General features: G+C 33.8%; 1 protein-coding gene across 2 annotated transcripts in view; it reads right to left on the bottom strand.

Annotated features, from left to right (window-relative positions):
* LOC145680663 (uncharacterized) overlaps positions 1-22,432 on the bottom strand; it is a 45,095-nt gene that overhangs the window by 9,412 nt on the left and 13,251 nt on the right. The window contains exons 2-5 of one of the 2 annotated variants that reach the window (XM_081751445.1): positions 10,529-10,664; positions 8,425-8,618; positions 6,161-7,003; positions 3,555-4,196 (exon numbers count right to left, since the gene is read on the bottom strand). In XM_081751445.1, the coding sequence (XP_081607571.1) occupies positions 3,555-4,196; positions 6,161-7,003; positions 8,425-8,618; positions 10,529-10,664 (1,815 nt within the window). The remainder of the gene's footprint in view (positions 1-3,554; positions 4,197-6,160; positions 7,004-8,424; positions 8,619-10,528; positions 10,665-22,432) is intronic. The other variant, XM_081751446.1, reaches the window with a different exon arrangement.

Raw genomic sequence — 22,432 nt, 5'->3', positions numbered from 1 at the left:
TTGGATCTTGCAAAAATTATGTATTAGTAAATAGTCTTTTTTTTTTTACAAAAAATAAAAAACAATAGTTAATAAGTTCAAAATTAATTAGTAAATTAGTTCAAAATTTACTTCATATACAAGTCAGGAGTGTTTTTCTTCATGCCAGAACTCAAAACTCGAATGTAATATACAACATGCTTCTTAAATAAATAAATAAATAAATAATAAAAAAGAAATGATGAGCTAATAATAGTTAATGTGCAAGACACATTATTGTAAAACGAAAATGAATTTCCAATTTCGCTAACCAGCGAATGACTTTTTAATGGGCGTATCAATGAAACATGTTTTCGGAACTAATAATAATGCTTTTATTGAAAAAAAGAAAAAAAATCTTAAGTGCATTTTTGCTTGATTTCCATAGTAATGTAATATTTCAGGATCGGGAATGTTTTACAATTAGAAGAACACCCCTGAAATGCTTAATATTCTAGAATTTCTAAGAATTATAATATGATCAAGTGCAAAAGTGGTCTATAAGAACTGAGAAATTGAGAGTTTCGTCAGAGTCCTGTCTCCTAACAAAGAAAAAAAAAGTATATCAGTAAAATCTGTATTTTGTAGCGTCAACAGAAAGTCATATTTCGTTGCGAATAATTACGAACAAAATTCATATTTCATTGTCTGGATGTAAAATCAAGAACAAAAATTATAAGATAAGTACTTTAGTGGAATTTTATAAATGTGGATTTAAGATACATAATCGTCTATTTCAGTATTTAGAGAAATATTGTCATAATTATAAAGATTCTTAAGCTTTAACAATACTCCTCTTTTTTGTTCAATATTCCCCAACATTGTCCAACTGTTTCTTTTTCTGTTCATGGTAATTCATGCCATGAAACAAAAGAAATTGTTAGAAGTACTATTCCAAATGTTAGAAGCAATATTAGTTACCTTATATGTGGATTTTATAAATGTGGATTTAAGATACATAATCGTCTATTTCAGTATTTAGAGAAATATTGTCATAATTATAAAGATTCTTAAGCTTTAACAATACTCCTCTTTTTTGTTCAATATTCCCCAACATTGTCCAACTGTTTCTTTTTCTGTTCATGGTAATTCACGCCGTGAAACAAAAGAAATTGTTAGAAGTATTATTCCAAATGTTAGAAGCAATATTAGTTACCTTAAAATATATATAATATTCACTTTACCTAATATTGATCATATAGTTGAACAGCAATATTTTGTTAATATATATATATTGATGAGTACATAATAGTAGTGACAATATAGGTTTAAGTAGGAGAAGTATTTTGTCCCAATGATCGATATGCTAATTCCATTCCTACAACACCGCCATAAGTAATTTAATCAATATATTTATTGGCAAATTCATAGGTACACAATCTATTCACACAGCAAATGCAAATGTCTTCTGTAATTTTAATAATGATACGTCATCACTTTATATCAAATTAGTAATATAGGGAAATGTATTTTGGTCATTTAGAGGAGCTTTAGAAATAGTAGGAAAGTGAAACTGGAAAGTTATCTAAGGTTAAAAGTAGTTTTGAAAAGAAGTTAAAGTGAATTGATGTACGATCACAATTTTCTAATGCAAGATATAAAGTAGAAGTGCATTTCTAATAATTTTTTGTTTATCATTATGGTTTATATCTGTTTAAATAAAACATTCTATAGCTACGAAACAATCACATTTTATGTGTATTACTTATTAAATATTGGGATAAAAGTGAAAAACTACTTTCATATTGATGATTAGTAAAAAATATATAAATATTCTTATATAGTTGAAATGGAATTATTTTATGTACCACTGAGCAATGCAATTCAGTGAAAGAGTGGAATATCTGTACTTGTTAATTACCTAAGGTCACAGTTTGAAATATTCGCTATATTGAATTTTTTAATGTGTTTTACTTTTATTAAAATTTTATATTTTTGAAAGACATTACATTAAATCTTTCCTGATACTGTTGACTGTTGACTAATGTAATGAGTATTCAATTTTAGAACACAAGTGAAATGGACGTAGGTGGTGTTTTTGCTTTTACTACAATGAAGTACCTATTTCGATTCAACTAAGTTATTTTTAATTACTTCAGTTAATTTTATTTTTGCTTCTTGGTTATTTTTGCTCCATAGTACGTTAATTAAATACGTACTATGGATTTTGTGCATTTAGTTCTAATATACCGTGTACATTAAAACCTACGGTAGATAAAATATGAAATGATACTAGGAACCAAGGAGTACGCCATTTTGAATACTTTTCTTAACATCTCTAAATTTATTCTATAAACATTGAGAAGAAGCTTTATTTACCAGGGTCACATGCATGTTAGTGTCATATCAAGAGCTAGGATTGGTTAAGCTTGTCCAATACTAAAATAATAATAATAATCTTGAAGCTTAGTCTTTCACCCAAAATGACAAGAGATGACTTGGGAAAAGGGATAGGATTAACACAGTATGACTACATTTCCTCTTTCTTAGAAGGATGGAACAGATCCCTCATCTTTCTATTACTACTTGTTTTTTTTTCTTTCATCATCATCATCATCATTCATCTTTTTTCTTCTTTCATCATCATCTACTATGTTTATTCTCGGAAGTTACCTATTTAGTTAGCTAAACAAGCTACTTAATGAGACCATAGTATATGCGGAGGAATGCATAATACTATTTTAAGTAATATTCAGACATTTTGAGTATGTGTGTGTGTGTGTAAGAACGACAATCTGTTTGTGTATAATAAATCTTCGAAAGCTAAACATTTCAATTATAGTAAAAGCTGTAGGTACAAGTGAATTATTCGACAAATAGAGAGTTAAAAAATAGAGACAAAAAGACTATAAAACACTTCTTTTGTGTTCCTTTGATTCGTGAGATGTCCTTTAGTTAGTCCTTTACTGTATTGATAACTTTATACGTAAATTTCTGCCTACTCTTTATAAGTTTAATTTGTAAAGAAAAATCTACTTGACCTGGATGATAACTGCCATTGTCAACGAAGATATTGGGAAGTAAAATATGTTATGTTGATCTTATTTTGTGATCGACTGCTGATACTATTTATCAAGTGCTTCCGTTCCTGCAAAGATTTTCACCAGTTTATAATATGTGCCGTTTTATGCCAATATTATTCTATTTTCAGACTAAGTCATTCTAAATGTTTCACTTCACTTACTCTTGGCGTTATCTTAACGTGTTTAGATAAACACAGTCAATTTAAAATGTTCCTCGATAATTGTTTCTGTAATGAGTTTTGTCTTTCGTAATATTGTTAGTCCTCATATTTCACAGTTTTACTGGTACTGGTAATTCTTGTTTTCCGTAATATGGTTGGTATTCTATTTCATAGTTTCGTGTACGTAATTGTAATTCTTGTCTTTCGTAACATTGTTAGAATTATGTACGTACTGGTAATTCTTATTTGGTCTTAGTCTTCTGTATGTCTCTGAACAAGTATTCCGTCAAATATGAAGTATTATTTGTGATTATTATTGAAATGCTAAATAATTAATAATCGCAATTCTTACCTCTTGCGAATCTTTGCTGGGTTTCGTTTCTCTTGTTACTCGCGATGCGTGTCTCTTAGTTGGAAATTTTACTTTACGACTAGGAGCAAGGGAGGAGCTAGAGTTATTTAAACTGCTAGTTCGGAGGTTTCTCCTGTATGGGTAGAAAGTGTCAAATCCCTCATATTCATTATAAGGTCCACCATAACCACCATAAGGCGGTTTAGGTCTTGTTGGTCCATACAAGACTCCATATCCTCCATTATAATCTGGTCTGTGATTACCATAGTGGTTACCATAACCATGGTAGTGTGGAGGTGTAAATATAGGTGGTTTAGGATATGGCTTATGCGGATAATATGGATAACCATGAGCATAACCCCCACCCAAAATGGCGCCAATTTTGTGGAATAAGCCATGGTGCAAATTTGGAGTTACATGTAAATTAACCAACGGCTTCACTACTTTATCGCCATAAGTATCTTCGGTAACTTGTAAGGAAAACAAAGGATTTACATTAACTGGACCTAAATTGAGACCGCCACCCTGGTAAGGATTTACAATGGAACCTGTTCCAAAAGTGTTAATGGGGTGGGAGATGCCTCCAGGTAAACCAAACGAAACACCAAATGTAGGCTTAATCTTTGAGCCTCCAAAAAATCTCTGCAAGAGGAAAAATGGGGATTAATAATAGGGCAGGAATCTATGGAGAATTCAATTTTATTTTCAAGTTTCCATTAATTTTGCCTTTAATCCAGAAAAGATATAGTTACTAAAATCAAGAAGCTATTAAATGTAAAATGTATGCATTTATTTACATTACAATAAACTAATTTTGAATTGAAGTTTTTATTTTTAATTAGCGCATAATGTAGCAAATAATTAAGAAATTTACAAAAAAAGTTCCTCGAATCATTGAACATGAAACAATATTGTATTAGTTAATTAATTCAATGAAATAATAAATTCTTTGTGTTAATGTCGTTAGTGGTTGTTTAGAAAAAACTCAAGCAAGTTAAAAAACAAAAATGAATTAACAAATTGACAAGTTAATATTGTTAAGCATATTTAACAAGTACAGTGCACCATATGAGTGATAAGGCAAATATTTACATTTTTTTTGTCCTAGTGCCTCTGCATTGAGTTTACAAGTAATTATTAATGTACGGTGGTTTATATTATATGTAATTGTTCAAATATAAACTTAATATTTCAGTTAGTATATTCACAATTTCCCTTTCAGTAAAGCGAGTAATTTGGAAATAATTTTGCAATACACAAATATATGATTTATATACAAATGTTACTTTGTCCACATAGTTAGCTATTAGTAAAAATATACATTGAATTGCTTATTTACAGAATATGATAAGGTTAAGTTAAGTTACTTTATCCATACTAGAAAGATAAAATGTAAATTAAAATACAAATAATTAAGAATGAAAGAAATATTACCAAAAATGTTAAGAAGCGGATATGTTTATTAAATAGGATAAGACACGTAGAAGAACAAACCTAGAATAGGAATTACGCAAAACATGAAAAAACGTGGAGTTTTAGTAGAAACAATATGACGGAAAGAACGAAATAATATATCACGTTAATTTTTATAACACTTGATGCAAGTGAATAAATATTATTTTCAGTGAAATTTCTGAATGGATTTTACATTCCTGGAGACATCTCGAAATTGAATGCATATGCGTCGTATAGGTTGATTTTATAAGTTTACTGATGGCAGTGAAAATATTTGGAAGATCTTAATGATGTTACAGGAGGGAAAATCCTTTGATTGTAGAGAAACTGACCGACATATTGTACAAAAACCGAACTTTAGATAATCTCAATAGAAGAAACAACTTTCCTTCATTTAATATATAGCAACTGTGGTGTTAATCTTATAAATAATTATTTCTTGTTTTAAAACTTTCAACATGGAAGACAAAGGAGAATGTATTATGTGTTGAAGAAGCTGGAGCAAACTGGACAGGTGCGATATATTAGATATACTAAAATGATTACATCGCGTACAATATGCACTAATATATTACGAAGGAATCTAAAATAAACTAACATGGTCACTTGAATTTTCATTCTTACTATGTGCTCTATCATTCTCCCCCTTTTTAAAAGTATTCTTTTTTAGAACACATTGCTGTTCTATGTACAACGATCATTCATAAAACAACCTCTAATTATCCATTTTGTAGCATGTGGCATATTAAAGAATAGCTCAGTGTCAATGAAGTTATGAACTGATGATATAGGGAAATAATCAAAGAAACATACGTATATATGTACACACACCGCGTATAACTTACACAAGAATCCTGTAGTTGATATTGAACTTAAATTTTCTGACACATTTAGTGCTAATTTAGAAATATACATATAGATATTTAAAGGACAACAGCATGCTGCCTACAGGAAACACCAAAACAAAACTGTAACAGAATTATCTCCTGAACATTAAATTTAACTTTCTATTTAATTTAAAATAGGAAACATAAAACTACGGGTAGTTCTAAATACGCCCTTAGTAATGTGTTAGCAATGGTGAAGCAAATCTTTTTATTCTAAGCACAAAGTACTTACTACTGTTGTTTAGTTTGATGAATAGTACTTACGCCCTCTGCAGTCTTGTCCTTAGCATCTTCTCTCTTTTTACGTGTTAACGTTTCGCTTGCAGGTGCTTCTTCTTCGTCAACAGATGTCTCTTCGGCAACAGAATCTTCTTCGGAAGGTTCTGCCAATCTTTTTACTGGACGAGATTGATTTTCGGTTCCAGAAGAAGCGTCAGCTGCGGTGAAATTTGAAGCTTCGATATTTATACCAGATTTGGCAGTTCGTGGATCAATGAATCCAAAAGAATCTGTTTCCTTGCGGGAACCGATTACGTTGTGAGGAGCACAATGATCCAAAGGTACGCAGAAGCAGTCATCAGCTCTGGGAGTCTCATATACAGGATATCGATCAGCATATGGCCTATTATTCAAGATTTTGGTATTCCCGGAGGGTTTTAGGTTCAATTCTTTCTTGTAGAAAGGAGATTGGGGTGGATAATGTCCAAGAACCGGTCCAGGCCCAGGTCCAATGGGTCCTGGTCCACCAAGAGCTTTATCGTGATGATAATGATGATGTACATGTTGAACCACTGGTCCATCAACAATTCCTCCGTCAAGTGGAGTTTTCACTGGAGGGGCTATTTCAGGTTCAATAAATGGAGATTCGAGAGGGTAGGGTGAATCATAAGGAGGAAGAGGTCTAGGAGGACGGCCATATATAGGTGGACCAATTGGTTTGCCTGGTCCATACAATGGAGGAGGAAGAGGTGGCCGTGGTCCAAATCCTGGTTTTGGTGGTCCTTTCACAGGAAGTGCTGGAATAGGTCTTCCAACTGGTTTTATATGTACAGGTTGAGCATATATTAACTCGTGCGGATACAAATGCTTCGCATCAACGTCGTCACACTGTAATAGACGAAAAATCCTGGTTATTACTCATCAAAAGAAAGAAAGAAAAAAAGTAAACTAATTTTAGAGAATATGTTAACTAAATTTAATTTAAGGTCTTATGAGTACTTACAGGTATAAGACATGCACATACAGTACATTTTCAACAGAATATAGTGGGCCATGTGGTTACATATTTAGGCGTTCTCAGACTTCGGAGAACGTATATACCAATTGTACCATTTGAAATTGTGCTCTAGCTTATACAATACGTTGTAGTGATTTGTTTTCTTTTGGCAAAGGACGTAAGCTAATGAAGTACAGGCTGGGCATATAGTCCCGGTACTATATGTCTGATTAAATACTCTCGTGTTTCAGATTCGATTGCATCAGCAATGATGAATTAAACTGACTACACTATGAACAATGTGTTTCAAGATGTTGGGCTTATAATGGGGAAGAAGAGAAAAGGTGTATGAAGTTCCAGCAGCAGTTTAGACTCCGTGTCCCTAGAAGGAAACTTTTACTATTATAGCACAAAATCATTACCAGGGGAAACGAAAAAAAAAAAAAACAAACAAACAAAAAAAAGGTAGACCAACTAAGAGGGAAAATATTTTTGACAGCTGTTGCTTAACGTCGACATCTACACATGTTCCAGAACTAATTCGTACTCCTTTCTGAAGAATGAGACCATGGATGATAAATGGTTCCAACAAGATAGAGATCTACTATTATATCATTGCGGAAAAGAAATACTTCAATGTGGTGTTCCCAGAATGGATTGGCCGTGAATCACATGAATTATTAGATCCAAGTTCAGTGGTCATGAAGTCCTGATATCTGAACATGTAATGATTCGCTACGGAATTCACCAAGAGTATTAATGCAGAACATATCATATTACAGGATAATGATGTATACATTTGTTATGATGATTTATATGTGATAAAAATCTCATATCACGATATTTCTCTCCGATCTGAGCATTAGCATTTTTGATTGTAGTCCCTTGGCAGTTAGTAGGTATAATATAATATATAAGCGAGTCATGAAACTTCTCTTACAAAACTAATAGAAAACGTAGTAATATCGGGACTTTGCGTTTACCCTGTAGATAACTTTTGACAAACTAACATAAATCATATGAGATAGCACATTCAAATAAATAATTGAACTAACATTTTATCTCGTTTCTGACAATAACCTTACGGACATTTAGACTTAGATCTATTATGATGCATTCTTGCTACTCCGTACCTAATAATAAATCATACAATAATAATATAATGATACATTTTGAAAATTTGATTAAATATTGATTTTGTGATATAATAATATAGTATCAATTTGGTGACAGCTATATAACATACATAAATATATAATTGTCTATTTGCATTTAAAACTTAGAAAATTAAATTAAAAATGTTTTTACTTACGGTGACTAGGCCAAGTGAACATAAACGTTCCTTAATGAAATAACGTGCTTGCGTCTCATTTCCTATGGCTAAAGCATTTTGTACGTTAGGGTCATTGTAGACCTGATCGTAGCCCTGTAAAGCACGCCCTTGTCGACCACTTGCAAGGATAGAGTCCACTACTTGCTCTCGAGAACTATTTTTACTAGCTCCTCCTACAAAAAGAACAATTTATTTACTCAGTTGCTTTCACTTAGATCCTAAAAAGATAAGTTTAGAAACGTGTAAGAATGTTTATGTACTTAGTTAATATGTCAGGTACAACAAGTATATTAATTTAAATAAGATGAAAAGTTTAGTATAACAAGTTAATATCGTGACCCCGCGTAACGTAATCGCTAACGCTCTCACTTTCGATGCGAGCGGTCCCGGGTTCGATTGCCGGTGGAGGCACTCGGTCGAAAGAGTGTAAAAAGCTTTTTCATGCCAGCCATCCTGAATGAGGTTTTCCTGGGTTTCCTCATTCACATCAGGCAAATGTAGGAGTGGTGCCTCAATTAATAGTACCAGGCCGCTTCCTTTTTCCCCTTTCCCCGGATAGTGTGCTCGCCGAGGGACGTCAGCCCTCAAACGTGACGGGCTAACATGACCGTAAAAGCCGAAAGCCCAGAAAACTAAATCCTACATCCCTACAAGTTAATATCCCAAAGCACATATCATCTATGGACATCTACATATACGATTTGGACGTTCACTGAGTGTTCATGTTGATTCACCTATGGATACGAACATCAGTGGTGTATCCAAGGGAGTCGGCTTTAAAAAAAAAAAATTACGCGTGTCCTGGAGAGGGATGTGATATTGAGTTGATTGGGACGAGTCACATGAACTGTTGTTTATGCAAGATTGAGTTCCCCTTATTATGCCTTGTCTGTAAGACAATGGCTTGATGAAAGCTTCGTAGGTCGCTGGATAGGTTGTCCAAAGAATGACCAACTCGAAATCCAGACCTTACTCCATGCGATTTCTTTTTGTGGATGCGGGCTAAGGAAGAAGTGTATCACAGCAAACCACAAACTGTTGGTGAACTTGAGAATTAGATCTGTGAGGTCATAAGTGGTGTTCGTGCTGAGATATTGAGGAAGGTCGTAACAAATGTACCTGTTCATTTGAGACAATGTCTAAAAAAATATTAGGGCATATTGAATTGTAACTTTTTGAAAGATAATAAACTACATCTGTGTGCAATAAATTGGAATTATACCTACAATATTTTAAGAGAGAAAAAAAATATTAAAAATTGGGAGTTATTTTCCGCCTATCCTGTAGAATTGCTTAATTATTATAAGATATCTATATTTAATACTGTGAAACATCGTATGGAGTTAAATAATAATTTTATTAGAATCAGAAAATAACAGACAATATATCCAATTATAATTTTCAGTATACCGAGTTGCATCCAGTTGTAAATAAACGTATCACAATGATATAAAAATAAACATTAAATGAAAACCTATTATTATTATTATTATTATTATTATTATTAATAGTGCTTATTATTATAAATATGTGCTCAGCAGTTTATTGCTTCAAATGGGGCCTATTTTGAACAAACAAGCATATATATATATATATATATATATATATATATATATATATATATATATATATATATATATATATATATATATATACTATCCTTCTTATTTTTCTTCAAATGGCCTTAGTCCTTAAGCCTATATATCGTACTGTGTATGTATTCGCTATGAAATTCCGCCTCTGAAATGTCTGACAAGCTGAACTTCTCATAAATGGATGTTTCAGGGACTCATAATGGTTAATCCAGAGACTTTCTGGATTTCTTGAGCCAACTCACCCAACAATTTAATTTACATTAAATTAAAAGGTACATAGAGCTTAAAATGATCCTGAAAGTTATTAAATGAAATTAAGAAGCATATCAAAATGAGAAATCAAAACTGAAATTGAAATCTGGAAATTCTAATCAGATTTGTATTATTCTTATGGATTTAAGAGAAAAACATATAACTTAACTTAAGAAAAAATGTTGACAACTAATTGAATTAGACTAAATTAAATGTTGATAATAAAGAAAACTTACCACTATTGTTTATTGTTGGACTAGATGATTGGCCAGATTCCCGTGACTGTGAACTCCATTTCCAGCTAGCTTCCGCTTTTGGCTCTGCGTCTCCAAATACTCCTCCGACCAGGAGAAGCACACATAGCGCCAATATCTGTAAGAATAAAATAGATATTTTTATTTTTTCATGAAATCTAAATACAAGTTCAAACATTGATATCATTCTAATAGTGCTTTTTGAAAACGAGTAGCTAAAGTTGCTGAACATTGAAGAAGCGAGAGAAATTATTTTACTACATTATGTAGTATATAAAAATGCAAACTTGCGATGTGCGTGGGTGTTATCTCCTTACTGCTTTTTTTTTTTTTACCCCCCTATTGTTTCTGAATTTCAATCTCAAACAAGTCTTACTTCCGACGATTGAGAGAGGGCACTCACCAAGTTTCATTTTCAAATCGGACACATTTTATGAGAGTTTTCCTGTAACGGGAGCACAAATGCTACCGGCGAGCACTTTCCATTACGGTTTGCGCCAACACAACGCAAAATTTGCGATGATGGCCTAGCGGTTAAATAACCTTTTGCTTTTTTACTTTTTTTACGTTGCGTTGCTCGATGCAGAATTTTGCGAAGACTTGTATGGAGTGTCCCCTGAATGAAATTGTGCAAGCTTCGCTACGCGTGCTTCAACCATAAGAAATACAATAATACGTATCTTGAATAATAAATAAGATTGTGAGCACGGGTAAATAAACGATTATTATTTTTTTTTTTTGCTTTGTAATCAAGTATTCTTAGATTCAAATCATTCGGTCATCCTTTATTTATTATGGTATGTATTTTCCTCGGTTTCACTAGGTAAATGTTGTAATGTTATATTTGCGTATGCTCAGCGTTGGTGATTTCCTTCTGATTATCTCTTTCCATGCAGTGTTTATTTATTTTTTGAAGATTTTTTTAAAATACAAAATAGCTTCCTTAATAGGAGAGAAGATTAGAACGAATAGCAGGAGACTAGCCAATTGTCAACATTGGCCTCTCGTTGCAATTGACTGTTTTGCCGAGCACTTGCCAACGTTGGCCCTTCGTTATATATTTTTTTTTTAAAACCAAGCATTTGCCCACCAATTCAATTGCCAATGTCGGCCTCTCGTTACAATTGACTTTTGCTGAGCATTTGCCAACGTAACCCCTACGAAATAAGTAAACTTGTAATTAGCTAGCTCGAAACTGTTGGATTCATGTTCATAAAATGTCAGTTGCATATACACACTTTAAAATACGTTGACTCGACGTATTCTTCATTTTTATTTTGACAATTACCAATTTTCAACCATGCTTAGCATAAGCCTACGTAAAACCTAACAAGCAGTGTTGCACACAGGCAGGTTTTAGGGCGCAGGTTACGCCCACGAGAACATAACAGAAGACATAATTTTTAAATTGAAAATGGCAAAATCAAACAGTAGTATGATAAATTGAGTGCAGAATGGAAAATTTGTAGATGGATTTGGAGGTAAATTTGGAGATTTTAGCATATTTGGTAACTTTAAAGAGAGAAGTGGCAAATTTGAGTGGGACTGCGGCCAAGCACTGAGGGGAAGGATAGGCATCCTTGCTACCAAGTGTGCTGCTAGGGCCCTTATAAACTGTATCTGGAATTCTGATCAAGCGTTAATAATCACCAGATATGATTGTTTAGTATTTTGAAACACATTTTTAACATATTATTACTCTATCTGTCACCGTATATCTACAGTATTCCCATATATAATACTGTAATTGGAGAATGTAATAGAATTTTATTTTTTATAAGATATTTGAGTAGATCAAGAAGGTAGGGGGGGGGGTAACATACTTGGAAAGCAGGGGCATCATTTGAAACTACAAGGGGCACTTGCTACTTCCTGATTTTGAGATATATACATATTTTTATTATCTAATAGAATAAAATATACCAATAAAAGACACTAAACTGGACTCATATCGGAGGTTCTTGCTTCCTCTTCCCAAGCAGAATCTGATATGACGTTGCTGGGACAAATAACAACTATTTTGGCTGAATTTGCTTAGAGCAGGTTTAATAGTATGTCTAACTTAGTGGTTTTGCTCCGATTACTCCTCACGTTTTATTAGCTATACAGTTTATTCTTGAATATACTGTTATTACCACATATATTAAGCAAATTAACTGCTATTTAATGTTATGTAAGTTTTTTTTTTTTTAAATAAAATTAACTCTGTTACTTATTTGTGTCATGAAGAAGAAGAAAAACACATGTAATAATTGTTCTTTATTATGACATACGTAATGCAATAAGAGGAAATTAAACATGCGAACGGAACGACGGTAAATATTTTACAATAGTTTCATCCTGGCCTCTTGAATATCTTGATTATGTGACCGGAGATTCACGTCTCTTCTTCAGCATCTTGGTTATGAAGTTTTATTAGAAGCATACTTGATAGCAGTGTTACGGGCTTTAACCCTACCCAAACTGCCCCTTGCGCAAGATATTATGGAAATAAACATTTAGCTTATTAAGATGTATATACAAAAAACATACTTGTCTTAAAAAAATAAATTGAGAACTTCAACCTTCTCCCCCCCCCCCCTTATCTTGAGGTCATTTTGCATATGCTTTATGAGCAACTGCTTGTAAGTTTTACGTAACTGTTGCATTGCATGGGAAATGTTAGAACACTTATCTGGAAATCATTAGGTGGATTCTATTCCTCCATTCCTCGATGAATCAGAAATGCAGTTCAACGGTGGTCCCATGTCGTATTAATAAGAAAAGTTATATTTTCTTCAAGTGTTTACATTATTTTGATAGACCATATGTAGCAGGTTGTTAAATATTTTATTTCATTCCTGAGTCTCCCACACGAAAGATGCAGAGGTTAACTTCAAACATACTTGAACATCTTTTATACAGGGTGTTTCAAAACAACACGACAACGTTTGGGAGGTGATTCCTGACACCAAGATGAGGCAAAAAGTAGAGACCAACCTGGGTGCACAAATGCCTCCTTTCGGAGTTATAGGCTGCCGAAAACAGGAAAAATTGAACTTTAAAGGTCCATAGCTCCAATATGGACCTACTGTAGTCGGGTTAAGACTTCATTTAGGAACTAATATGTACCCTATCCGAATATCGAAGTTTTAGAATCCTTCGGTATTCCGCAACAATTTTTATAGAGGTAGTTGGTGAGTACTTCAAATGATATGCCCGTAGCCAAACTCCCTCTATAAAAATTTTTGCGTGAGTGCCTTGGATTCTTATTTTTTTTTTTTTTTGATACTGCACGTATTAGTTCCTAAGTGGAATCTTGACCCGACTACGGTAGGTCCCTTAGTTTTGGAGCTATGGACCTTTAAAGTTCATTTTTTCATGTTTTCGGCAGCCTATAACTCCGAAAGGAAACATTTGTGCACCCAAGTTGGTCTATACTTTTTGTCTTATCTTGGTGTCAGGAATCACCTCCCAAACATTGTTTTGAAACACCCTGTATAATTTTCTTTGTTTATGTGCTAAATAGTGGATAGAGAAGTCAAACAGAAAGAATTGAATTGGAAGTAGAGCTACTTTTGCACTTCACTTGTCCCCAAATAAAATTATACCAATACTTACAATGGTGAAATTGGTGATCAAAATGCGAAAACGGAAGAAAGAATACAATCTTCTAATATCTCTCTCTCTCTTTATTTTTAAATACTTTATAACATTTCTCTTTTCATTCAGATTTCTTGCTATCTATATAATGCTTTTGTTGCTGAACAAAGAATCCATGACAGAAGCTGGCACTGTCATTTCTGCCTGGCTGGATAATTCTTTGGTTGTTGTTAGATGGGGTGTGACCATCGAAGGGGAGGGGAAAGATGCTGAATTTTATAGTGACCTACTTTTAGTTCATCACCTTGACAGTGGGTGGTAGATGGTAGGGTGGCGATAGCGGTCGTCATGCTTCAACTGTCTAAGACTTTTCTCTCCTGTTTTGGCGACTGTGTAATTCCAGCCAACCCACGTAATTCTGCGCCATACATGTTCTGCGACTTTCTTTCTTTTCTTCTTCTTCTTCTGATACCTCACCTTCCTTACAAAAACGTTGCTGCAACATTTTCCCTTTTCACTGTGATCCTCTTATTACCTCATCAGTTACTTTTGGTTATTTGTTGCCGTGATTCAACATTTTTTGCGTGCGTGCCTTTTACTATGAATACTACCGTGTTTCAGGATTTTAGTCTTTTGTTTCCGATGTAGTAGTCACGGGCGGCGATTAGGGGGAGCATAGGGAGGCAGTTGCTCCCCACTTTTTTTGAAGTAACCGATTAATGTATATAGTTTCATTTGGAAATGTGAAGTTTTTGTATGTATTACTGGTTCATAGAAAAAATGGCGCCATATAATATTTGTCGTTGCGTAAGTACGTGATGGTTGTCCTTTCGTAGAGTTAAGAAAGCTGCAGAAATTGCGTTTTAATTGCCACGGAAAATAACCAAAAAATTAACCTATTGGAACACATCAATTCCAGGATACTTTCACTTCTTACAAGGATTCAATATATTAATCAGCCGTTTTGAATCTTAAGATGTTCATCAGCAAGGAATCAAATCTCTGTTTAAGGATACAAAGCACTAGTACCTACTAATATTTGGTCTTGTCAATTTACTTAATAAAATATGAAATACGATATACGGTATTTTAAACAAAAAAGATAGTATTCTATTAGTTATACAACCTTTCGTCAAGTCTTGCCCCCCCCCCCACTTTTAACGTCCAATCGCCGCCACTGGTAGTAGTTCATTTGTATTTTGTGGTGACGTCGAGAAATGAAATGGGAAAAAAAACTTTTGACGATGGAAACAAAAAGATTGCGAAACAGGCTATTTCTATTGTAACTTCAGCGCTGATAAATGGTCATGGACGCTAATACAGAAGTTATAGGATAGGGCTTAAATCTTGGCACTTATTCAGAACACTAAGATAGGAGGAACGAGAGAATTGGAGGAGAATAACTGGAGTTCACCTTATAGCTTCGACTGTTTATTTTTAGAACATATGTTTATTTAATCAAATAACTAAAAGTTTCAAGAGGGTACCATTAGCTCCAAGCCTCTCTTATATATTAGGCTACATACTGGCCGCCTATTATACATTAGCATTTATCTATTCTAAATTCGTAGCCTATTTATATTCGTTTCGTACTATAGTCTGAATTAAGAACACCATTCAACTTTCCAGATTTTGACTTTGACCCACGTATGACACGAACGTCCAATGGATATCTAGTGGATATCCAATGTGGGTATTATGAATTCAATGAAGTTCATATTATACCATGGACATTATGGACCTAACATGGACATATGCACACAGTAGATATTCATTTAATATCCAAGAAAAGTATGAATCTTATGGAATTAAAGATATACAGTATAAAAGATATATATGTCAATTACGTCTGTTGGCGAAAAAATAATGTTAGACATAATATGGGCGTTCTGTCCTGTTAGGGAAATTAACTCTTGGCCCTTCTCAAAGGCAAAATGATAGTTTTCCTGATATCAAATGTATTTTTGAAGCCCAAAAAGGAAAGGACAATCTTTATCGTTTACTCTCAAGCTAAACTGTTTCCTTAGAAAACATTAGAAGGTTACAAGATTTACTGAAACGAAGGGAAATGCAAGAAATTCGTTCAAAAGAATTTTAGGAAATTCTTATGGTAAGACTAATTATCTTACATGTTAGGGTTCCTTCAATGTATGATAAAAGGTACTAACGTATCCAGAAGGATTGTTTCAAGAAAGCGGATTATCTACCTGGAATTAGTGTAGGTTGGAAATACGAACTTTTACATCAAATCAGAATAAAGTAGTGCGATATTTGACATAAAAGTCTAAAAAGGTAACATTTGCCGAGGTGGTTGCCTCATCTCCTCCCCGTGAATCCTTCAGTGATGAAAAAAGACATTTTTACTAAAGTGGCGAAGGTATTAAAATTTATGTTTTCTAACTACCGGCAGCTTTAATAATTTTTACCTGCGCTGCAGCTATGTAAGATTTGTGTACTAGTAACATAATATGCTGAGCAATAATACGAAGTGTTTTCGTGATCACGTATTAGTAGAACATATACCATAATGAGGTATAAAACTCCATGAAATAGTCACATTTACATACTTATATATGAATTTTTATATTTATCATTATATTTATCACTTTTCGCTGCTCCGAAAGGTACATTCTGGCTACACTAGTTATATTGTTAACTTTTCTTACATTAACCGTAACGAGTTTTTAAAAAATACAAATTGTAATTAGTTCATTGTGTTTCATGTTCTTAAAAGCTCAATCTAGTAACAAATTTTGAATTCCATATTAAAGAAAGGAGATAAAAGTAATCGATCCTCAATATCTCATCCTTTCCTTTGTTAGAATTAAAGATGAAAGTGAAGTCGTAATTAAAAGGAAACGAACAGTATTTTCAAACTTTGGAATGTAATAAATAAATAACATATTGTATTATTAAAGTTCTTTCCTGCTTTATATTAAGAATGCTGGACTTTTATTGGTGAATAACGGTATATTAATTTCACATAGAATTAACTATCCCGTGTCATGTGAGGATCTAACACAATAATAAAAAATAAAAAAATGTGCTAAAGAGCAAATCATGATCAACTGAAACTTTCATTCACGTATTATTGAGGAATAGTAACTTTGTGAACAAACGTTCTGAGTTCAAACAACTTTCTTGTTAACATTAATTCATAGCTTAGAAATCTTCCTTTCTTAAGAGGAAAAGTGGATAACTATAATGTTTATTCAATTAGACATTGCTCAGCTTTTTATTTGTATTAGTATATAGGGAAAAATCTAACAACAATTCACTTTTTTATGACAGAGAATTGTTAAGAAGCCGTTTTTACAGACTAGAGATTGATAACACTTTCTGTGATCGATCTGGCTCCTTGACTCTAAATCAAAAATGACTTACATCGGATGTGTGTTATTAACCCTTTAAGGATGGGGGTTATAAACTAGCCTTGTTTCAGACAAATAAATAAATTGACAATTCAAACGGAATTTTTATTATATTAAAATATATAGAATGATTTATTTGACAAATTAAACATTAATGAGACTTGTAAACCACATTCGTCTTCTCCGTCTATATACCACACGCGTCCTCACTGGAACTATTGGCTGTGTTTATATGCCACATCTGCTTCTAAAGTGTTAATTAACAATGTAAATAAACTATTATTAGGATTGCGCTGTTATTGTATACATCAGTAATTCATATTTTGCCGGTAGGGGGACAAGATTACCGACCGACATGAGTTTCACGTTTTTTTAGTAGTATCTTAGAATACAATTTATTAAGAATCATATGTTTCTTAAACTCACGAGGGCAATATTCTCCTGTCCTCCTCAAATGACGCCCCTGGTATACATAGTAACCTTAATCTTAATTCTCAATTTATCCCTCCATTCTAGCTTTTTACTTTTCAGTTTTCTGTAGACTATTTGTTAAACAGGAAAAAAAAAAATGGTTACCTTTTTTCTACTCTATTGGCTTAGTGACCCCAAAGTGGCGGCTCTTAAAGGAAGGCAACATTAAAATACAGCTTCAAACACAAGAGTTAATATGTTAAGTAAGACTTCTGCCTTTAGCTTTTAGCGATAAAATTTAATAAGACTTCTGCCTTTAGCTTGTAGCGATAAAATTTAATAAGACTTCTGCCTTTAGCTTGTAGCGGTAACATTTAATAAGACTTCTGTCTTTAGCTTATAGCGATAAAATTTAATAAGACTTCTGCCTTTAGCTTGTAGCGATAAAATTTAATAAGACTTCTGCCCTTAGCTTGTAGCGACAAAATGTAATAAGACTTCTGTCTTTAGCATATAGCGATAAAATTTAATAAGACTTCTGCCTTTAGCTCGTAGCGATAAAATTTAAATTTTCACCAATGTGCCACGCTCTCCCTCTAAAGCCAACCGCGACTAGTTATATTCCAGTTTGCGATCATTCTAGTTTGCGACCATTTCAATTTGCGTTCATTTAAAGATCAATTCTGATTGACAAGTAGATTAAAGGTTTGTCAGCTATGATAAAATATTCCTGTTTGCAATCAAATTTTAGGGAATTTTGAATGAAATTTTGGGAAGCAAGAATCACTGACCTGGTTGTCAGATTAGGTTACTTGTAGCTGTTAAACTAATCGTGCTAAACGCGGGCGAACACAAAATTTTGACTTGCGTATTATAAAATGCTATTAAGTATTATAATAATAACAATAATAATAACGTAACTAAAGGCTTTTACTTCCTTTGTTATAGGAAAGTGTTGTTAAAAGATGTCTCGATAAAGATGTTTTTCACTTTCACTCCTTGTTCGTTTGGATAAAACACCCCATTTCGTCGAAGAATTTGTCACATGTCAAGATAGAACTATGATATATACACCAGAAAAACATATACCTGTCATCAAAAGGAAAGAATGAAAATCAGTGAAAAACATGAGTATTGTGTCTGATGTCAACAACAATGAAGTTCGTTGTAGTCTATAAAGAATGTAATGTAAAATTTGAGAAAAGCGGAAGTTTCCCTTTCGTCATAATGTTTAGGAAAGGTTAACAAGGAAAGATTGTCATTGCAAAGGTAAGAGTGAAATTTACAGGAGAAAAAAAAAAAAAAAAAGTTCGTATAAATCATCTTGGTAGTTTGGCTCAAAAACATGGAATATGTACAGTTCCCACCATCAACAGAAACTATGCTACGACCATCAGTGTGAGAGAAAAAATGAATTATGTTTTCTTCAAAATGAGAAAACTGTGCAGGTTGTTCGTCAAGAAACTGTCAAACTTTTCTTTGCTGGTCCTATATTTTTCTCTCCAGAGGGAGGAGCAACTCGGATGGCGGATCGGGGAGCAGGGTGGCTCAGTGGCAGAGAGCTTACCTTTTGTGCGTGGGGTCCCTGCCCAGGCCCGTATCCAGGGGGGGTCTAGGGGCGAACCCCCTAAATTTTTGCTGGCCCCTCCTACATTTTTGGACTGCCTACCGGCCTGTCCCTGCTTCGATTCCTGGCCATGTAAATTTCTGGTTGACAACATCGTGTCCGTGGGTTTTCTCGGTGTTCTTCCGTTTCCTCCCACTTTCTCATTCCACCAATGCATCCACTGTCATTCATTTGCTTTGATCATCATCTCCCTTAGCCTAAAAGGCATAACTGTCGGACGTTAAACTGAAAGATTTCTTTTTCTTTCTTTTTTCTTTTTCTTTTCTTTCTTTTCTTTCTTTCTTTCTTTCTTTCTTTCTTTTCTTTTTTTTTTTGTATGGCGGATCGTCTGCTAACACTGTGCAGCGTGCCATAGAGAACTTCACCAATGTTGCCACATGAATGCAGATCGTGAATTTACGAATAGGAATATTAAAGCAACAAAGATCAAGTCACTCATAATATTTGCCTCCATTCCATGTCTCCATCTTGTTTGCTTCTAGCTGTTATTAAGTACATGGACAAGACAAAAATTGACAAGATTGGTGTCAATAATGAACAGTACAAATACGATACATCATTGCGTAGTCCTTTTCATATTCTACCTAGGTGTTATATATACATTTCCACCACATAAATGTACTTCCTTTTGTATGTACAAACTTAAATGACTGTTGGTTCACTACACTTATGTTTTGGAATGTTATAAGCACTGAAAACATTAATGGGAGCTAAGGGAGTTTCAAGTTAGACACTAAACAAAGAGCATTAGTTAGTTTCCACGTTATTTTTAATTATTACAAGGAGTTGGAAATGACATAAAAATGAAGATACCTCTTCCTAACTTATGTTTGTTCGTTTATTGAAGTTTAACGTCCCTTTTCAGCATCAAGCCTATATGAGACGTGAACCTACAGTTTAAGGTAGTATTCGAACCAGCGTAATGCGTGCAAATTTTTCAAAACTCTCTTCTCGGGAATCAAAGTGCACCAAAGGCGTGCGTTCTAGTCACTAGATCAGCGGGATGAGATAAAAATGTATATATATATAAATCACATAAAAGTTATTAACTAGCGATATAACAAGAGACTATTGCTACATACACGTATACACACGTATAACTTACATGGTTCTATACATAGTCAGGAATTTAATCAAGTGGCCAATCTAGGAAGTTTTTGCTGATACAAAGTGGTCACTATTTCTAGTATGGCCGCCTGTCCATTACCCTAGTAGCACACTCGGTTGGACATACGTTGGTTAATTGCCGGCATGTTGGAAATTGATTGTAAAAAACAAAGTTCGAAAAAAAGTACGTCGGTTCAATGTATTTTAAAGTGTAAGAAGTCCTGTAAAGAATTTGCCAACGGTTTTGATGCTGTACTCCCAATTGCAGTTTCTGCAACCATAATATATATTGGGTCTACGTGAGTATAAATCTGGGTTTCGACATACATAAAATATTCATTGAGTCTACATTGGAAAATAAGTTTGTTGGCTATAGTGACTGCGAGGACTCGTGAAGCCTGGGCCCTACACCAATCACAGAACTGATTTGCTTCACGTATGATGCATCGGAAGAATTCGAGACGATAAGTTGAGCTGCCGTCCGAACGCAGACATAAGAAAATGTAAAAGACAGAAATATATGTTGCCAAACTGAGAAGATATACTGAAAGAGCAACAAAAAAGCACTTAAAGAAATTTAACGCGAACACTAACAATTATGCGATTTAAACGGTAATAATAACAATATAAACCAACAACAAAAATTAACAAAATGAAATTCAGCGGCAATCTGACAACACTAAAACCTCAGGAGATGTTCTCCGTAAAACGCGGGAGACGAAACTGACATAATTTCATAGATGAGGGTTGACGACCAGGACATACCTTCGCGTTGTATTGGGTGTTGAAGTCGGTAGATTTAGGTCAAGCTTCACGACTCTGTGTGATCACTATAGTGCTCGGCAAAAAAGCCAGTTATAACAAAGGATCTACGTTTGCAGTTGGCTAATCTACTAGCCCAAGTCATACATGGGAAGGTCTAATAATGCGACAATAAACAATCAAAGACACTGGTCACCTTATTTCTTAAAATACTATATCACTATGAAGCTCAAATTTGTAATTATTTTGTTTTTCTTTTATTCTGAGTATGAAATAAAATATTTAATTGAATATTCGACGATTATGTCCTGAAGGATAAAGAAGAAGGGTGACCGCGAACACAACATTTTCCACCAGGTTTATGCCTGAGATCGAAGCAGCAATTCCTCTCTCTATCACTAAACTACGCTAGCAGCATACTTAATAGCCTCGATATAGACATGGTTGGGAATAAATCATTGTAAAAATAAAGTTTAAAAATTCGTTAACCCAACATTGTTTTTAAGTGTATGTTGGCAGACCAACAATTTGCCATAACTTATACAACAGTTTCAACATCACACTCCCAATCACAATTTCACTTTTTTCGTTGGGGCTACGTTGATTAAATGATCAGAATTCTTCAGTTACAGCCATTATCTCAATGGTTACAGCATAGGACCATCTTTGGCAGTTCGCTAACCAGCCGTCTGTCTGTGCTGCTTGGGCATTATAGATGCTTCCTCAATTATTTTAAAAATTATGAAGAAAAAAGCAGCATGTCCAACGAGATCTCTCATTAATAAATAATATAAAAGAAAGTAAACTTCCTGATTGAAATAAATGGAGGGCCTACCCTGTATTGTACTTATGCCATATTTAAAAAAAAATAATAATAAAGTTTCTCATGAAGTATCCTGCTGTAGAATATGGTAGATGATCTGCAAAACAAAGGGCAATGTACTCCTCATTTAACTGCAGAGAATCTACCAGCTGATGGAATGAAGCATGAACTTTCTCACTTAAGAACAGCCTAGTGGGAAACAC

Source organism: Thermobia domestica, chromosome 3 (assembly GCF_964235325.1).
Source record: "Thermobia domestica chromosome 3, izTheDome1.hap1.1, whole genome shotgun sequence".
In the NCBI taxonomy this organism is placed as follows: Eukaryota; Metazoa; Arthropoda; class Insecta; order Zygentoma; family Lepismatidae; genus Thermobia; species Thermobia domestica.
This window is presented reverse-complemented; position numbering and strand designations above follow the sequence as displayed.